Source organism: Gavia stellata, chromosome 25, assembly GCF_030936135.1.
Source record: "Gavia stellata isolate bGavSte3 chromosome 25, bGavSte3.hap2, whole genome shotgun sequence".
Classification (NCBI taxonomy): Eukaryota; Metazoa; Chordata; class Aves; order Gaviiformes; family Gaviidae; genus Gavia; species Gavia stellata.
Window position 1 is genome coordinate 8,501,879 of NC_082618.1, and position 20,790 is coordinate 8,522,668.

At 35.3% G+C, this 20,790-nt stretch overlaps 1 protein-coding gene across 3 annotated transcripts in view; it reads right to left on the minus strand.

The window, feature by feature from the left end:
• The window catches only part of NCOR1 (nuclear receptor corepressor 1), a 57,815-nt gene that overhangs the window by 36,468 nt on the left and 557 nt on the right, over window positions 1-20,790 (minus strand). For 2 of the 3 annotated variants that reach the window (XM_059829219.1, XM_059829220.1), the window contains exons 2-13: window positions 18,714-18,853; window positions 16,352-16,547; window positions 14,409-14,591; window positions 12,358-12,471; window positions 9,787-9,843; window positions 9,275-9,327; window positions 7,341-7,407; window positions 6,150-6,322; window positions 3,974-4,064; window positions 3,254-3,432; window positions 2,729-2,783; window positions 1,819-1,920 (exon numbers count right to left, since the gene is read on the minus strand). In XM_059829219.1, coding sequence (XP_059685202.1) covers window positions 1,819-1,920; window positions 2,729-2,783; window positions 3,254-3,432; window positions 3,974-4,064; window positions 6,150-6,322; window positions 7,341-7,407; window positions 9,275-9,327; window positions 9,787-9,843; window positions 12,358-12,471; window positions 14,409-14,591; window positions 16,352-16,547; window positions 18,714-18,853 — 1,410 coding nt within the window. The remainder of the gene's footprint in view (window positions 1-1,818; window positions 1,921-2,728; window positions 2,784-3,253; window positions 3,433-3,973; window positions 4,065-6,149; window positions 6,323-7,340; window positions 7,408-9,274; window positions 9,328-9,786; window positions 9,844-12,357; window positions 12,472-14,408; window positions 14,592-16,351; window positions 16,548-18,713; window positions 18,854-20,790) is intronic. The other variant, XM_059829218.1, reaches the window with a different exon arrangement.

Sequence of the window (20,790 nt, forward strand, 5' to 3'; positions counted from 1 at the left end):
GTTCTGCCTCCTCACCTCTTAGAACAGCTGCGGAAGAACAGCATATGGCAAAGATACTCCTCAACATGTGTATACTTACTATGATCACACCAATCTCATTTTATACTGGAAAACTGATGAGCCACTTAAAATGGCAGTACTATCTGCATTTAGTGTCCACAGTGATTCTCTACAATTTGGACAATCTCGTTTATTTCAATCTTGTTTGTATTTGCCATACATCCATACTTTAATCAGAACCTTTCACCATCACTAGTCACACAACAATACACTTTTCCTATTAAAAAGCATTATTAGGCCTAGAAAGTCTAACAGAAGTTCTGGCAAAATACAGGATACTTCCAGGATTTTCTCCCATCACAGCAGTTCACAATTAGTCAAAGTGGAAGCTTTAACTAAATCCTGTGCATAACAAAAACAACCTTATCCCAAGCAATACATAATTTGTGGGGTACAGACAAGTCAATCTTCTGTGACATCATCTCTTCTCTTAGAACAACAGACCATAATTTAAAAGTTTTAAGTACAACAGCACCATAGAAGCACAACACAATGACTGTTTCTAGTGAACAGGACCGACTTATCAACTGAAGCCATTTGCAGTAATTTTCTTTTATATAAAAAATACATTTACTGGGACTCTCATGAAACTTACATTATTTGAAAAGAAGATTCACATATCCTGAAGTGTAATATTTACTTATCTTGCTGTTTTGCAGTTCAGTACAGATTTGTGCAGTCACAATACCTCAAAGTCTCAACAAATTTTCTCTTTAGTATCACTGCTGAGGTCTGACTAAATCCAGTAACACACAACTCTTCAGATTTTAAGGTCTGCAGATTTCTAAAACCCTGAATTTGAGAGGACCCTCCCCTCCCGCCCCCATCAAGCTTCAGTTCCAACAAAGCACTGGGTATTTCTTCAGCACACCATATCTATACCGGTTTCTAGCTGTTGAATTGATTTTAAGGATACAAACTCAAAATACCTGCAGGCTTGGTTGTTACATCCAGTGCTCTGTTCATGTACTTTATTTCATATACAACCTTCTTTCCTAACCTCATCACTGACACATTTTTAATTCTATTTTCAGTACTTCCTAAATACCTGATAGATGCAAGGGGAATGTGAATGGGAGGCGCAGGGAACATGTTCAGTCAATACACAGCACTCCTGCTTTCTTTAAAAAAAGTCCAAAGTTTCTTAATTTTTTTGTTTTTTTTCCCCAATATCCACATTAACCCCGGTAGCCTAGAAAATGCATTTATATGCTTTTTGTACATAATATGCTATTCTTTTCCCCTCCAAAGATGTCCAAAACTTCTAAAAGAATACTTCCTGAATCAGCAGAATTTTTTATTTGCATGCATTAAATTGGCCTCTTTCTTCTTGCTATTCAGTTCCAGTTTGACTTTGAGCCTGACCACCAAATAAAGATCACTATTAATTTCTGCTTTTTGACAAACATTGACATTATGAAGTGATTATATATTTTCCACTGCAAGTCACATGCTAAACCTAATTTCTGTTGGCTCCAACATAGGATTTAATGATGGATTCGACTTCAATGTCTATGGCAGGGTCCTCAAATAAAATGAATTGTCGTATTAAAAAAAATAGTCACAAATGTGCAAAGGAAGAAGATATTCCACAGAATTAAAAACAAACTAACCAAGAATACCCTTGAGATCAGGATTACTTAAATTTAAAACGGGCAAAAATGCAATATAATATACTTGTTATAGCGGATAGTAAGACAGTTGTAAATATGAAACAATAAAATAACAATATCCAAGTGATTAATAAATTTAAGCTACCTGGTTTCTTCCTCTGCGTTTACCATAATTCCTTCGCACAAGGGCTTTATAATTTTCATTTTTCTTGGTCAAATAATAATATAATACACAGTCGGGAACATTCTAAAGTGAAAAAGCAAAACAAAAATAATTAGGTTTTACTGCTATAAAAAATACATTCTTAGTATTTAATTTCTCTCAACACTTAAAACTATTCAGCCCCTAGACTAAAATAAAACTCTCTTAGATTTGTTTGCTCAGCAGGGAAGTAAATTCACACACAAATATAACAATATAACTATGCATAAAATTACAGTGTTAAACACAAGTCTCATGTATTTATAATATCCCTCAGCTACTTCAGTCTGCATGATTTAATCTATACCACACAATTTGCAAGTTTGAAAGCTTCTATTTATTGTAATAGCTTTACATATTCAAGATTCTGTTGCAAGTCTTAACAAATCCTAGTTCTCCATTACTTCTCACATCAGTTCTGCAAAATTAGTTCTAAAGACAAAAACTAGTTCTAAAAACTAATTCAGCCAGCAGTAGGATCCCACAGACTTGAAGGGTGGTGGCAACGTTTCTTAGAGTTAGCACAGTGATTCAGCAGAGCCAATTATGTCCTTATCTAAACAGTGAGATAGTTAAAGAAGCTTACCTCCATCAGAAAGAAAATAAGATCAAAGCTAAATGAAGTGCCATGTTCTTTATCGTTGTCAATAGTGTCATTTCACTAACTTTTGTTAGATGTTTGCATACATTGATTGTGTTACTGATCAGGTACTATAAAATCCTGCCAAAGCAGTAACTTTTTTTGGACTCACTGTTTTTTCCAGGAAGAGAAAATGATGCTGGGATAAATAACTTACATTTGGAAAGTTAGGGATCCAACCCTAGGCTCTACTTATCTTAAAAAAGGTCTTACCTTTCGTTCCAGGTATGAAGCAATTAGACCAAAGTTCTTGGGATGTTGGACAAACCTTTTATAAATGAGAAATTATTTAAGTTTATAACATAATTCATGATCAAATAAGCAAAGCAGTCTTCTAAACAATCTGTTCCATCGGCAAGCCTTTGATTCACACAACTGAAATTAGACTAAAGAGCCCAGTTTTCAAATTGTGCAAATTTAGAACTAAGCACTTAAAATTAGCTATTAGCTGATACAAAGAAATCATACACCTACTCTTGTCATTTTAATCTTATCATGGAACTGAAGTATTTTTAAGATCATTTATCTAAGGACTAAATGCATGTGAGCCTACTCAGTTGAAAAATAAGTGGAAAAGCCTAAACTTTTACAATGTTTCATTCATTCAACTAATAACATTATCAGATCTTATTGCACAAAAGCTTCAGCATTCCCGATTTAACTGATGTTTACTGTGGGGTTAGGTATTTAACTGTTATTTGCAATATAATAAAAATAAAATATAAGAAAGCCCATTACTTTTCCTTAAAAATCTCTTTCTCATGGTCGGTCCAGACATTCATGAACTGTCTGTCTTTATAAACTTTCATGGGATCCTCCATCAGACCATTCATATTAATAAACTTCACTCGTCTTTGTTCTGCATCAAACATCATGGGAGGAATGACAGAGAGCTGACGCATTTGTTTTTCATTATTCTACAGGCAAAGAATAAAAGAAAAAGTAAAGAATACAAAAAGTTGCTAATAATGTTTACAGTTCTTGAATTACACAACTCTTTAAAGCTCCACCACAGTATACATTCACAGTTAGTTTGAAACTTTTTTGTCCACTTAACTCTTCCTAGAAGTTGTCACTATCCCAAGGAACATTTACAGTCAGCTAAAGGAAATAGTGTCACAAATGATGAAAAACTAAAATGATGCAGGGTTTTAGAAAGGAAGAGTTTTCACATATTTGTTAGAGCTGTAAATAACTAGGTTGCAGCAAGCCTGCAATGAACACAGACACATGAGAAAAATGTAGGATAGATGCAATTACGAAGCATAACCCTTAAAAGAAAAGTATTTGTAAGACCTGTTTCAAGCCAAAGTTCACACAGACTCTCTCAAACTAGGCCCAAAAGGTTTCTCTTGTCAAAAAAACAAACCTTCTGCTTTCAGAGACCTTTCACTGCCAGTAAAAGGATATTGAGTCATTTGCTGTGCTTCTATAGCAAAGTACAGACAATAGCCTCACCTCCTGCTCAGAAAGTCCATCAATGATTTCAGAAATCTCATGTTCACTTCTAGCAATAGTTGCTGAAAGTCCAGCCCCTCTTTGACCAACTCTAGAATCAGGGGAAAACAGAAGTAGTAAGGATAAAGTGGAAAATAGCTGTATTTTCAGATTTTGTACACAACAATACAACCTTCAAAATTTTTTAAAATACTGTTACCGGTCTCCCAAATTAGTTAGTTAAGACTGCTCTTTAAGTAGTGTCAGAGTACAAACTCAGATCATGTACTGCAGTTTCAAACAACTCCTCAGTTTTACAGGTGAATTTGCAAGGTTCAGCAAGAAGGGCGTGCTTGAGTCAACATCAAAAAAAAAGGGAGTGTTACCACCGATTCCATTGCAAGTAGGTGTTTTAGATACATTAATAGGCTTCTGCTGAGTATGAAAAATGTTCATCAGTGGCACAGAAATCATCATCTTAATTAGTACAACTGATACACTGTGAAAGACAGCTTTTTTTGTTGTTTTTTTTTTTTTTTTTAAGAAAAAAGCACATTATAATTGCCTTTCATCAATTCGCTCAAGTTACCAATACAGCACTGAGATTCATTACAACAAAGACACATTTTTACCTTTTGAATTGATGGGGAGAGCTGTAATTTGGAAGAATTTTTCAGCTAGTGATCTTTACACTTAACATCATAATAATATATTACAGCATGTGGGTCAAAAAGCATTTCAGATATTAATATCACTGATAACTAGACAGACAAAACATCTTCATTTGCCCAAAGATTTTACTGAAGTAATCAATTTGCACAAAATCTGACAGAAAACCTTAGTATTTACACAGCAACAGTATTACAAACACAGCTATAGACTAAGATGCCACTACATTAAAGAACGTAAATATAATGTAAAGAGATGGCCCCTTCCCAAGTAGTTCGCAGTTACAAAGACATGATATATACTTAAAGTAAAAGCTTCTTACAGAGAGGAGTTCTATTTTGATTCTAAGAATTTACTTTCTTTTCCTCTTTTCTTGATTCCACAAAGCCAGATCTTGCAGACTTCATGATATATTGCAAACCATCTGCTTTTCCTATGTTTTATGAAGTAAGGGATTTAGACAGATGGTTAGAAGAGATAATGAGATGAAATCTTTACGGGGCTTGAACTCTCAAAGGTGTATTGAAATGATTTCAAACATTAGATAAACAGATTTGAACACAAGTGAATCAAACTTGACCTAATTCTAATTTAAAGCACTATCTACAGTACCGTAGATAAAGTGAACTCTCAAATGAATTGCACTTCATTCCTTATAGGACTCTTTGTACAGTTTCCATTTAACAAATTTCTGATAGACTAAAATTAAATAATAGGGAATTAATTGTTGTAGCTTACATACTTCAAAAAGCAAAAACGTCTGGAATAAAATTGCATGGCAAGTACAACAAAAGATCACTCAAATTGTTAATTATAGAAGTAAAATGATTTTTGAGTGTGTAGGCTAATGAATATAGGGATCATGAAACAAAGGAGTAACACAGACATCCAGTGACCGAAAAATACTAAGCATAAACTAGGGTGTAGGCCCAAAACGAACAGGCTCGCGTGAAGCTGACGCTCCAATTATCTTATGATCAACTCCACAAACCTCTTTGTGCATCTGAACTAACTCATATAGTCTCACTGCACACCACAGCCTAACTAGCCTTTGCTAATTAGCCCTTTTTCTGTATTTCTTTTGGAAAATAGGGGGTTTGGTGGCAGATCTAAAAAGGGGGATAGAAAAGGAACAATTTGGACATCACTAAAGCAGCCCAAGAGGACACCAATCTGATGAGGCTAGCACTGCTGACAAAGCTGATAGGGAGGGACAGGAAAGGGCGAGATGTGAGACCATGGATATACAAGAAGGACAGTCATGAAGATCCTGAAGATGTGAAGAGAATCTTGAGCTTAATGCCATGGAACACAGCGAACAAATGAAAGAACATTTTACTTTATACTGTATGATACACTAACATTCATTTTTACTTTATACTGTATGATACACTAACATTCATTTTTAAGGAATAAAGTGATGAACATAACACTTAACCGTTAAGCTGAACCAATTTTATTGTAAGTAATTTTAAAAATCAAGTCCTAAGAGATATTTTATAGGAATATTTCAAATCCATGGCAGTACCTTTGGAATCGTTCTTGCTGTTCTCTCTGCTTCCGGATTTCTGGAAATTGTTTTTCATAGTACTCTCTTGTTTTGCTCTCCTTAGCTTTCCTGCGTGGATTATTTTCTATCCTGTCAACTTTTTTCTCCCATGCCTCCATCAGCTGATCATAACGTTGACAGATTTTCTGTTCCTGTTAAATTCCAAAAGTAAACCTTGAACTAAACACAAATACACTAAGTGATCAGTACACATAACATGGGTACGCTCCAGGAATGAACAGACATACTTCTCCTGCTCCAGTGGCTTTCCATTTTGAAGATGACATGTATCAAATTTTCAGCAGAGAGAAGGTGAGGAAGTGGATATAAAAATGTAGACTTTGAATATTACACACTATTACTTTGCTTTACACATCACAATGGTATTTGTTAACTGTTATCACTGTCTTCCAAAAATCTCACATCTTCTGGTACCAGGCTTTTAATTAATGGAACTGGTTTAATTTTTCAATTTTTATTTATTTTATTTTAAAATTTTAATTAACAGAATGGGGCTGGAATAATTGCAGTATGTCCTCAATCTCAGCAATATGTAGGGAGCTGCTCCTACATAAAAAACCTAGAACTATAAGAAGAAAATACTTCACAACATTTTCTTGGTGGAATCTTCCAATTTGATGTATAATCTTCCGCTATTCTTAATAATAAAAACTATCTTTCAGACACCACCCAAAACAGCCTTATGACTTTGTACACCACTTGCTACAACAGCATGCAAGAGAAAGCATTAAGTCAGTTTATACTGGTATCCAACATCCACAAGTTTGATTAAAAATGCTGTCTGACTTAAAAAAATCGGAGATTTGACCCATTTTCTTTCATATACTATAGCTACTATACAAGAAAAGCAGTTCAGAGAGAGGCCAGGCATGACAGTTAAAGATTTTCACTGGGTCTCTTCCATTCATACTCTTCAAGAAAAGAAAAAAAAGCTTTTTCCTTACTGTACTTTAAATGGTTTTCAATCAAATAATCAACAAACTACAGTTATAAACCTGCAGTTTATTTTCCAATAAATCAAAAGAATTTTAGCTTAAGATCTTATTTTTCTAATCAATAGGATTTTCATGACACATTTGGGAATGCAAGTCAAGGATCTAGACAGAAAACCAACCATATGCTCTTTTTACAAAAACATGGTAGTATTACCCGTTGTTTCCTTGCATGATTTCTTCTTTTAAAGAATAGTATTAGCTTTTTCCTCATCACCTGGTTTCTGGAAAACAAAATTGGACAAAAGTGAACTACACAAGAATCAAGCACTTCAAAACTACTCAACAAAGCCTATATGGATTCTAGATGCCAGATCATTATTATGAAAAATATTTTCAGGGGTAGAAAACAGGGAAAATCCCTGATGAAACAATCATCTAATACTGTATTTTATCAGAGAGAATATTCTTGAAGATGGCTGGAATAAGCAATTGAGACACAAAAGCTTCCAATTTCAAGCTAGGTGCTCTCCTTCACCACAAGAAAGATAATATGCAGAAATGGGTAAATTTGGCTTAAGGTATTATGCTTTGGGGAAAAAAAAAAAAAAAACTTTGTAATTCAATCCTAAAGTTAAGAGTTTTACGATATATTACTCAAAAAATCAAGTATTTTGGAACTGCTATACAGCTACATTTGAAGGAGCAGAGCAAGAAGTACTTCTCTTAAAAAAGTTTTTAAGGGAGAGCCATCTGTAGGATTTTTTTCTGTACTTACAAAATACTATAAAATGGTAGGAAAAGTTATAGCACTTAGTAATACACACGTAATACACTATGCATTTCTTCACATCTGAAACAGAATTTATTTCTTCATTTGTAAAAACTGGTAGTACAGAAATTGGTTAATGAATAAATAAATCTTACAAAGGCAGTAACGCTCTTCAACAAATTTGAACTGGGATAATCATGCCTCAGCAGTAAAGTTTGTCTCAAAACCATCAGTATTTGAGTTTCAAAGTGAGACATGAAAGTAAGTATTTTCTTCTCAGTTACCGTCCCAGAGAAGCCATGAAAAGGCCTTGGTCTTCATAGTTACAATGGAGTGGGACTTCCTCAAAGAGGATTTGTAAGAAATACGCACTTTTATGGCAGTTACAACTCGGCAATTGTCTTCACCAAAGTCTAGTAGCAATACATATGTTAAAAATAAGCTGATTTTTGTTGCAATAGAATGATCACTATTTTGGTATTTTATAGCATTGCTACAGAGTGAAATCAATATTGGTTTGACATAGCCATGTGAAAAATAAGATTTTGTTCTATGTTATGTATGACTTTCTGTAGAGAAATGAGTTCACCATTATCTTTGCAGAACTGAGACATTGAAAGTAATCAGATGCAACTTAATGAAGATTTGGAGTACAAATAAGCTTAAACACATTTAAAAATTAATCTATTAAAACTTTATTTCCATTTATAAACAATATTTGCTTCAGTGAACTAAAAAAACTAGCTCATACAAATTTGAGAAACAAGTTCTATACTAAAAGAGAAACAAAAAAATCATTTTCCTCAAAATCCACGTTTCTTCCAGAAGACAACCACCAGTTTACTTCAATCACTGAATTTGATTTGCCCTAAATAACAAGTGAGTGTAGCATGCAACAACTCTGCTCGCAGCCCATGACAGAAAATAACTACATGGCTAAGTCAATAAATAAACTGATAATAACAAAAAAAAAAAAAAAAAATCAGGACTCCTCCTACCATTTATTGACAACAATAACTTTTGAAACACTTCTTTGAATAGTACATTCAGAAAAAGTTGACTAGGCATATCAAGGTCAAATCTGGTATTTTAGGCTTTGAGAAATACAAGTGTTATCAACTTAAATAAGTTTTATGATTTATTTTTATCTTCAAGTTATGAAGAAAAGTTACTGTTTCCCTTTGCCTTCAGTACATACAATTCATTTCTTGCAGCACAGATTTACAATAAAGGAATTGGAAAATTACATAGACTGGAAGCTTTTAAATATGATTAAAGTACACACATCCTATTTGGAAATCACAGCAATCAAAAATTTGAGTGAATGTTTGAGTCTAGACCCCTTAAATGGCACAACGACAAGATATTAAAGCACTTACGTTTTGATGTTTTCATGGTAGACCTTCGTGTCTGACGGTTGGTTGTAAAGTGGCTACAATTTTGGATTAGAAAGGTATGCTTAGTACTTTTCAATGCATGTAATTCTAAAAATATATGCAATATATTTAACAATATTTTAATATTCTGCCAACATTGCACTCCATCTGAGATGCAGCAATCTGAAGGGACTAGAAGATACTCAACACAAAGCACAGATTTCATTACTTAAAATTAGATCATTACAACTACTTATGTACGTAACAGTATTTCAAGTTTTTCATATTTCAAACTGTTCTCTCACATAGATGCAAATCTATTTTTAAAAATTACACTTATGCAGCGAATCAGTTCATTCAAGCCCCAGTTCACCAGTGTATTTAAACACGCACTTCTTTTATACATAAACACAGAATTACATCTGTTTACCACAACAGAATTACAGACATGAAAGCAACACTGGCAACACAGAAAATGGAACAAAAGAAAAAAAAAAACCAAAACCACAACTTACCAGTTCAACTTTTGGACCGAGACCTTCAAAAATCTTGTGAGCTTCTTCTGCTTTTTTCTGCAAATAAGATTTTTTGTATAGTCTAAGTAAATAATCTGAAGTTAGTGTCAAAAGTGCATCTGAACTCTTTCACTTATGCTAGCTGCTAAACCTCTGTGTGATCATACTATATCCTTATTAACCTACTTCTGCAGTGTTGCCTCAGCAAATCAAGAAACTTGTACCTGAATTGTGCATTTACTACTCTGATCTCCATGTTGGAAGCTGGTAAGAGCATAAAAGCAGAAACTGACCTCTGCAGTTCAAAAAGAACATGCCTTTAATACATGAAACAGCAAATAATTATTAAGAGGAAGAAAGGTGTCCAGTAAAACAAAGTATAGCTAGCTTTGAAAAATGGAATTAAGAGACAAATTCTCCAATTGCAAAGTCTGGGAGTGCAAATAAATGCGTACATACACACCCAGAGAAGTATGTCAAAGGTAGTCCTTCCCTCACTCTAGGCAAAGACCCAAAAATAATTCTGACCCTAAAGGAGGAAGCACTGGATAAGACAGTTGGCTTTCACAAATTCATCTCAAGCCCGTACGATTTTCCAAAGCCATTTGTCAGCAGACAAGGCTATCTGAAATGACCCAAAATACTAGTTCAAATTTACTTCTTTCCCCCAAGTAGTTGCATGTGCTAGCCCTAAGACATCTGCAAAGAAAAATACAGGAGAAACTAATCCATAAAGCAGTTATTATTAGAAAGTGTTCTGCTAAGTTCTAACTGCTTTCCATGTAATCTCAATCTTTAGAAATTCTTTGGAACTCACAGCTGTACAAAATAATTATATATCAAGGAAATATTATAGTATTACCCTGGTAGAATGTTTTTTCTGGTCTCAAAACATTTGAAACTGAATTCTAGCCCTATTACTTTAACCAAATTTTAGCCAAGAGTATTTGAATATTAAAAGTAATTATCCTAAACTGCATGGTTTGAAGATGAACGCTGCCAAGCGCACTGCCCTCTTGTACAACTGTAGATGGAAAGATACCAAACAAGTGCTATGTACACAAACGGCTTAATACATATTTAATAACCCTTTAAATAAGACAGTGAGTATTGACACGTGCTATTTGTATTAAGCCCCATCAATATTGCCATTCTACAGTACATGCAATTCCTGATACGAGAACTCAAACCAAGTGCTAAATGGATTTACAAATGTGTGAAGCTTGGTAATTCTCCTTGTATATAGAATACTACACGAAGAGCTACACAGACAGAAGCAGCTAATAGATGACCGTACATGGACACATGTTACTCCATCTCAGGCAACATAAAAATGGGTTTCCCCATCTACTTGCACATACACAACATGGGGAACGCAATAGCAACTTCAAAAGTCTGTTGTAAAACCCACCTGTAACCACAGTTAGCAGAGAAAGAGTTGCACAGCAGCCCGCTAAGATGCCTTCAGATTCACATAGTTTTGCCTACTACTCAACATGCAACTGAGCTTGAGGAAGTCTTGTAAGGTGATTGTATGATTTTAATAATTTTTAATTACATTATAGTGTGAAAGAGATTCAAAACAGTAAAACTGGTTTGTAACCAGAAGTAAATGTATTGCTATACATTGGTTACATCAGTTTTTATAACATAATAATTGCCCTGATGTCCTGTATTAAAGTAAATACATCAAATTTCACAGACAACGGGGGGAAGGGGAGAACAGGCTGCATGGAACACTTGGGACACACTTCTACTGTATAAAATATACTGTATTGTGCTGCAGTTTTTTTACCATCTCAAATCTTCAAAAACAGTCTATTGTAAGAGAAGTTAGCTGTTCCTCTAAACTACAAAATAAAATTGGGAAATTAAACAAACAGCAGATATCCAACTCACTAATCTCAAACTAACAGGGGAAAAAAAGGCAGGAAGCACTTTGCTACTGTTGGCGATATTACTGAGCTCCTGTACTTTCCTCACCACTTATGCAACACAAGCTCACAATTCACCTATATACTACTTCTTCATATCTGTTCCTTTATCCAAATCTTAAGTGCCAGAAGTCAAAGTTAAAAAAGAAGGCGTAGAATCTTACAACATATGCAGTTTTTCCCCCTTCAGCTAATTTAAGTGCTGGGTCTTCAGCCAAGCTTGTCAGTATTTATGTAAGGAAAAGAGAATTCAAGATAAATTGCTGAAGCATTTTTTTATATCTATATACTTATACACACACAAACGTTATCTATCTATCTATTTACATATATATATATGCGTGTGTGTAGACAGATATAGATATATAGAGATATAGCTCAACACAGAGGTCTAGGGATGAGACCCATAGATGTGTTTCCCTAGACTGCTTATAAGATAGGAGGATCCTGTGATCAAGAATAAAAATGTCATGCAAGGTGTCTTTCATTTAAAGAAGTAAATTAATATTAAAAGAGGGGCGGGCAAATCAGTACAACAGGAGAAGCAAAAACTGCCCCACGGAAGTGAATTAAGACATAACGAATTTTAGTATACTGGGTCAGATTCACAGCTACACTCAGTCAAAAGCACACTTACCCGATTTTCATCGTAAATAATTTGGACGATACTGCGGTGTTTCTGTTCCACTGGAGGAGGGGAGACAGGCCTCTCTGGCTCTGGAGGCTTAGCAGCTTCTTCTTCAAGTTGTTGCTAAGAGACGAAAGAAAGAAAATCAGCCATCCGCACCATGTTACCCTTACCAGTAATTAGTCACCAGAGAGAAAATATGCATCTGATCAACAGTTATCACTGCCTGTTATTTCTCTTCCTAACTGACAAGAAATGAATGAAATGGTTTTAATGCCAACAGGGATGATGACAAGACTATTTTTTGTACTATTGGTAAACTAAATTAACTGTTTACAAGACTCACCTGCATTGGATCAGACCTGTTTCAGCTTGACATTTAAAGCCAGTGTCACATTGTAATTTATCACTATTTAACTTTAAACAAAAATATTAACTTTGGAGAACAGTTACACCAAAGCTGCCTTCTCACAAGGGAAGTAATCCACAGAAATGTCTTTCTACATTGTAGATATTCAAGTGTCATTATTACTACTGTCTTTTTTTCAAAAAGGTGCAAAAGTCCTTCTAACAATCCACAGAGAACATCATTCTAAACATACTTCACAGCAGAAATAAACCACTCCACATATATTGAAGTTCCAAGATTGTTACAATACCAAACAAGCAAAAAAAAAGTGTAATATTTTCTGAGCTACTCCACTGTTATGATTTGCTTTCACATCAAATAAATCTGATTCAGTGACATCTTCATTTTTTTAATTGTAAATATCCTTCATCCATGCCTGCTGCAAACATACAACAAAGAACTTCAGATGCTAGGGATCCATCCTGTCTTACAACACTGGCTAGAATGTGCTATATTGCTGCATAAGAATTCAAAATCTGAAATTTTTGGAGAATGCCGTAATAAACAGTCTCAATTATTGCAGGCAACAGCAACTTTGTCATTTTTTAAATTCAAATCATACTACAAATGTGCACAAATGAATCTTCACAGATGATATGCATAGTACTTGCTGATTTTGTGGAAAAGTGAACAAACAAAAAAAAAAAAGATAAGCATCATTAACACACAGCCAGGTACTTAGTGACATCCTTTTTTGTTTTTTCTGCTGAAGGTCACTTTACAGGTCATTAAAATTCAGACGTAATTAAATGCTTCCAGACCATAAAAACATACTGCTCCAGAGAGCTGTCTATTTGTCATCCTGGACCTACAAGTTAACAAACCTTATACTATAACTCTCATTTCCTACAGAGTTCCCACTAAAAAAAAAAAACAAAAACCCACCTTAAAGCTGGCACTACTTCTATCTGGATCTTTGAAAGTCATAAAAGGAAAAGGAGACAGGGACTTTGTTTTTGCCAATGAATAACAGATGCCTAGATTGAAGGGTGGGTTTAGTTGGCGACAACAGCTACTGGAAAGGCAACAATACTGCCAGCAAACATTTCCTTTGCTTCCAATGGCTGAAGTGCAGTTGTCGGATGCAAAGCATAGCCAGGACTATACTAAAAAAAAGTTGTATTTCCTCCTTTATTTCTCTGCTTTCTCTGTTTACTCGCACCTCTCCTACTACACTTTCCACCAAGGCTGACCTTAGCTCCAGATGGTAGGATCTCTTGCCCTTGTGAAAGCAGATGATCCAGGGACTTTTGTACAAGCTCTAGTTTTGGAGACGCATGCAAGGGATTCTCCCCTTGCACAGACTGCGAAAGAAGACAGATGATAGCCTCCCCTCACCCAGCAGTCATCTTTAAAGCTGAAATTACAGTCACAGTGCCCTTGTAGCACTAGTCATCTAACAAAAGTTTAAAATATAAAGCCATCTCATGTTGGTGTTCCTATGTGGCTTTCTCTTATTTTCAAAAATGTTTAAAACTACATGATATCCAACCTATTTAAACGTTCTAGCAAAATCATATACATAACCTTCCCTTTTTAACTTGTTCATTTGGTTCATGTAACCAAAAAATTCACCACCAAGAACAAGAAACGCAGTTTTTCCACACCTTTTTCACCAGCAGATAACAACAGTAGTGTCTGCTATGCTTACTTGCTTTTTCTTCAGTTTAAGGATTTGCTGTTCAACTTTCGCAATTTCGCGATCTACGCGGTCCATGCTCTGTATCAATTCTTCCTTTGACAGCTTTGAAGGTGAAGCATTTTGGTCCTCCCCACAAGGCTGACCAGAAATTGGAGAAGATGGTCCCTCATGCTTTCCTCCAAAAGCCGGGTCCTTTCATGGGGACAGGAGGTGGGGGGCAAGATTGACAGAAATCAGTCGTATTGATAACATGCGAATGAGTGTTCAGTAACCAAACCAGCATGCACAAATGAAAAAGAATTTCCAGTTATCTATATCTCTGTTAAGGAGCTACCTAAGTTAAGTTTAGTATTTCAGTTTATTAATGCTCTAAATATTTAGAATTAACTGTCAGACCATTTATAATGCTGTAATTTCCAAGTTCACCTTTAAAAATAACAACACACTTCAATAGTTACCTTGAAACCAAAATAAGGTCAAAACATCTCCCTTTTAGAAATATATCTTCATAAATGTAAACAGTATCTTTTATGTTTAAAGGAAGGGTTACTTGAGAGCCAATCCTCAATATTCTGCACATACATTGATGAGGATATTCTTGAGGATAACCATGACCAGCCTGACAAAATACATCTGGAGTTAGTTGTGGTTATAAATGTTAAGTTCTCTTGAACTTAACGTGACTTAAGAGAAGTGATGACTTATGAGAGGACAGGTCACTATTCATTTGGCTTTAATTTGTCTTTTTTTTTTATCTGTTTCCAAACAACATACTTCAACATGCTTTATGTTCTAACATCAGCACTGTTGTATCTTGTCTTTGTTTATGTCCTCAGACCATCATGCTCCATGACTACCTAGCTAGCAAATGCTAACTCAGTTATACAACCCTCATTCAAGCCGATCTGACTGAAAGATGATGTGCCTGAATGCCACTTCTCCTCTAGATAATACTAGGCTGTATTTCTACATTGAGACAGTAAATTTCTGTATGTAGCACCTGGATAAAAATTCAATTACATGCAAGCATGTTAACATTGCATGCCTTAGCTCCATTTCCCCAACCCCCTTTGATCTTATCTTTGCTATGCAACACAGCAAGTTACTAAGAAATCACATACTACCATAATTTTACTTTACTTCATAGACATTTTATTCACATGATAAAAGGAATCGTAGAGAGTAGGCAAGACAACTTCTAAAAAAAATCTGGTGCCTATTAGCTTTTGAATCCATATGGTGAAACTTTTATTTAAATGATCTGACTTCAGAAACTTGAGTGCTCACCTTCAGAATTCACACCCACTACGCACCACCTTTTTGGGGCGTGGGTCTGTGTGCTTGTGTGTATGCATGAGAGAAGATATTAAATATTCATTTAACAGACATTTTTCTGCTCTATACAAATTGGTCTAATCAATATTCAGTATCTACAATAGGAAATACTCACACCAAACTAGATTGCCCTAGATTCACCCAAAATGAGACAGTGACAAGTATAATTAGTGTTATGTAAATAAGCAGATTCATTTCAAATGCTTAAAAGGGAGAGGGGGCAGAGGGGAGTACGCTGACTGTTCAGTACCAATATTCATTGCAGAAAAAAATGGACTTGCGTGCATCTGCCAGCAGCTTTCAATTGAAAAGCAGAAATATTTCGAGTACTGTACTATAATAATTTTGCAACTGAGATTTTAGTGACTTAAGAATGTAGTGGCAACTCAGAACTCCAGTCTCTTTACTGTGTTTGAGGCAGACTTATCTTCTTGTTCTTTTTATAAAAGAGTAACACTGCCTCATGACCACAGTTTGTGATAACGTGTAAAATTAAATTCCTGGGATTAAAGAGTGAACCTAAAAAAATAAAAAAATTACCTAACAGAAAAAAATTGATTAGCTCACCGCAACATAGGAAGTTACACCTTCAGCATCATAACAGCAAATGGCTTTACCTTCTTAATATCCGCAGATCTCAACCCTTCCTGCAGAGGATGTACTAAAGGCAAGACAGTAGCTGCACTGACACGCTGAAAATGGGAATCAGAGACCTGTTCAAGACGTGGTCGCTTAGATTCCAGTGAATCATGATCTGTCTGAGATGGACCTGGATGAAATTGCTGTTCATATCCAGTTCTCCTTTCCTGAGGCCTAATATACAGAAGAGATAAACTATTAAAATATACATTTTCCATACAAGAAAACTATCTGGAGTTCCTCAACCCTTTTCAAACAAACATACAGGAGATGCAATTTAGTGAAGTTCCTTCTAAACAGTAAGGCAGACAAATGTTTTAAAGTATGATCTTCAAAAATACAACAGTTAAAATCCATTGAAAAAGAGAAGGTTAACTTCAATCTTAAAAGACACTGTTTAAATGCGTGCCTATCAACCCTTAAAGAAACTTACCACTGCTACAATGATATTATTCAAATCAAAGCTCTGATTCAAATTACAAACAAACAAAAAAAAATCCACGAGATAAATATTCCACTGAACATGGATGGCCACAATAGCTCCATTATTTCATTTTTGCAGTCAAATAATTTTTAAATATACACAGAATGCTTAAAATGAGCCATGAGTCTATTTAGAACTTCATCTCTACTAAAATGCTACTATATGACAGAAACAGTCATTGATTCAATCCATGACTCATTTAAAAACTCCTCCTTCTCAGAAAAAAAAGCAAAAGAACAGTATCACTAGCTTCTTTACAGTGCAATGCACAGGATGTCCATAAAAGAACCTCATATGCTTCAACATCTTCCTATAAAGTGCCACTGAAGAGATGACAGTAGTTCTCTGTCTTTTGCCAGAACTACTGAATAAGCTTTTACAAATTTACAATGCGGGAGGGAAATTACTTCTGCTATAAACTGAAGTTTTGAGAACTCTAAAAGCTACTATGATTCTCAGCACTAAAACAGAGCCTTACTGACATTTTGGTGACACAAGATGAAGGCAATATGCAAGCCCCAGATTTCACTATCATCAAGTTATTTCTGGGAATATTCTAATGAGATTTTAAACTAGACCAGTATTTACATAACATTCATCACTGGTATTTGTTCAGAACCAGATACTTCAGTTACAGCCAAAATAAACTGCTAGCAGTAATGCAGCATATAAAGTTGCTTCTAGCAGATATACTTACTAGGAGTCCAAGAAAAAAAGAGGTTGTTACAAGCAATAACACTTGCTTACGACTGTACATCAGCATACTAATATGCTGAAGAATTGAGATGCATAAATCATATAGTAACCTCTCTCCTAAACAGAAGCATATTCTTGCTAACTTACTACAATCCAGTTAATCTTATTCTGATCTGTAGTGGGGTTTTTAATTTCTAAATTTGGTTTTCAAAGTACATCCAATATTCTTCAGGAATATAGTCAAATGAATGCTTCATACAGTCTGAAAACTTTCCTGAACCTATCAACCTTACAGTAATATTAAGGTACATTTGAACATTCATCAATATCCACCGTGAAGTAACCTATTTTACTGAGAAGTAAGATATTACCCATCTGAAACTAAATTACAACATACGATTCGCTGTAGTTGTCCACTATACTTGTTCTCAGTTAACGTACAGGACCCAGATCAGTTGCATCTATTTACACAGAGACAGCAACAGTATACGAGACTGACAAAAAATGTATTTAGAACAGAAGATATGAAGCTGTCAAGTGTCTTGCCAAAAGTGGCATAACACTCTAATTTAGTCCTCTGTGCCTAGAAGTCCGTTTTGTGCCACATTTCAGTGTTTTACAATTCTTACAACTCAAATACCCAATTAGCTCTGTTGTTTCTTACTTGCACAGCCACACAGATACCATCTGTTGAATAAGCAAGACTAATCTAGGAAATATGACAGGTAATATTCACACTGTAACAATTCTTGCACTGGCCGCTTCTGCTCGGGGAGATTAAATTATCCAAAGTTACAAACATTACAGACTTCTAGCCTAAAGAGCATTAAAAAGTCTGCAATATGCACTTGGATTCTCAGAAGCTTACTGACAGCGCTGTTAGGAGAGGTGTGGGAAAAGCAAACCAGACTGTCACTTCCTGTCCGTGAAACAAATGTATTAGTTAAGCCAAAGGGACTGAGGAGTTACACAACAGCTACAACACTCAAACGCAGGAGACTGACAGTTACAACAATGGAGCACCGATTAATAAAGTCAAGTACTTAGACAAAAACTGTGAAACTCAAAAACCTTTCTATTCGAAAGTTAAAGCCAACTTTACAGAAAGCACAGACTCACAGAAGATTCCTGTTCACATACTTCAAAAACAGAATCCCCACCTGTCAGAGCCTGGGTGAAATTCAGAAAGCAAGGAAGGCCTGCGCCGAAGTTGCTGCTGCTGTTGCTGCTGCTGCTGCAAGAGCTGGGTTGCCTGACTGACTTCGAGGTGAGACGAACGATAATCGGGAACTGCAAATTCCTAAATGAAAAACACTTCTGATGTTAACAAGAACAAAGGTGCGAAAGACAGGATCAAAAGCATTTGGTGTCACAGAATGATCATTTCCAAAACTATTAAGTACAGACCAAGACCAGATCACCAAAGCCTTATTCCAGCTCAAAAAATAAAGTTTGTAAATGGCAGTTCTAAGTTTTAAATGAACTTTAAAAGAGACTAAATACTTACGTTAACAATTCCACCTAGCTTATTAACAACTTCTAACAAAATACAGATGAGTCAGCAGCAGAAGAATATCCTTTAAAATCAATTTTGCACATCCAACTACAAAGTGCTAAACTGAGAATATATTTCAGCAACCCCGAGACAATTCCTTCTGTTATCACCTCCAGACATCTTTATATCAGACACTATCAATTAGGACTAAGAGTCAGACAAGATGCATCTTCTGACTGATACAATTTATAATCCAAGTGAGGTATAAGACAATTCATTTGTATATATGGGTCTTAGACCACTTGCTTTTAAAAATTATATGCAGCTGACATTAACTGAAGAGAAGCTCTACAAGACATGCAATAGGTCACTACCCATAAGATTTAGTTTTTATAAATTATCTAAAAATAAATATGGAGCAAGCCAAAAGGCTCCGATTCTTGAATTTCCTTTTGCAAACATGTAAGTAGAACAAAACGTTTAAAGTATCTGTAGCAGGAGGAGAATTTCATTAAAATGAGGGAAACCTGAGCTGTTCTAAAGCTGTTCAACAGCTAGTCCTCCACAGCCTACCATGCCATACAGAGCACAGGATGGCAGAACAAATGCTCGGCAGAAATGACCAAGTAGGAGGTTCTTAGAAATTCATTACCCCAACTCTGGCTAGCAGAACACAGCTAGCACTAGTAGAGCTGCTTCAGAAAAAAAAATTCAGAGTGTAACACAAGTTCTTACATTTCAGATCCACATTTTCCACCTTGCACACAGATTTTGTCAAGAACTACCTTTAGCTTACAGATAATCTAGCCCAACACTCCTTACATAGAAGAAGGAAAGATGACTATGGGTTCACTTCTTACGCTCCTGGGCCTAATAGGAGATTAATTCCCCATAAAAATTTAGTACCCACAAATGCCCCAAGAGCCCAGTCTCCCAAAGGATTTGTTAGACCCAGAACACTGTATTCATATTAAACATATACTAACTGTAGACAGGTTATTTGCATATTCTTGGAAAATTACTGCTATCAGTGCACACAGACTGAGACACACTTAGTTGGCCAAATTTAGTATGATGACTAAACATTAATAAATTAAAGCAAAACTACAACAAAAGTTTATGAACACAATCCCTAGTGAATTTATTCAAACTACGAGAAACCAATGATAAAAACAGGAAGTTTATATTAATTCCCCATGATAAAGCTACAGAATTATAAAACTCAGTTTTCTGTCAAAAAAAAAGTAAAAAAGTAGATACATACATAACCCTGGAGAAGCAAAATGCAGTGCTTTCAGGGGGCGGGGGGGAAGGAGGGGAAAACAAACCAAACCAAAGCACCCCGCAACTATTTACCTAAGCAACACTGGCAGCAGTTCTCCTCAGCAGGCAAAACACTTCCTTTACCACTTTGAGCATTTCTTTATATTTGATTTTTCAACATTAAAAGAAAAAAGCAAAGGAAGTAAGAATGAAAAAGACTCAACCTACTGAGGAGACAAGATTCTCAATGCACAGTCTTTAAGACAGGTCAATTTCTAAAGAAGTGTTTTGCCAGTTTGAGCAGATTTACAGATGTTAAATAATAGGAAAAATTGACAAGCTGACAAGCTGTAGGGTTTTATTTAGGATACCTTCACAGTTTTATAGAGCATTTTTTAATACTAGTCTACATAAAAAGAAAGAAGGGCTAAAAAAGAAAAAGGCAAAAAACTTGAAAAAGCCAAAATTGCAGTCAATGG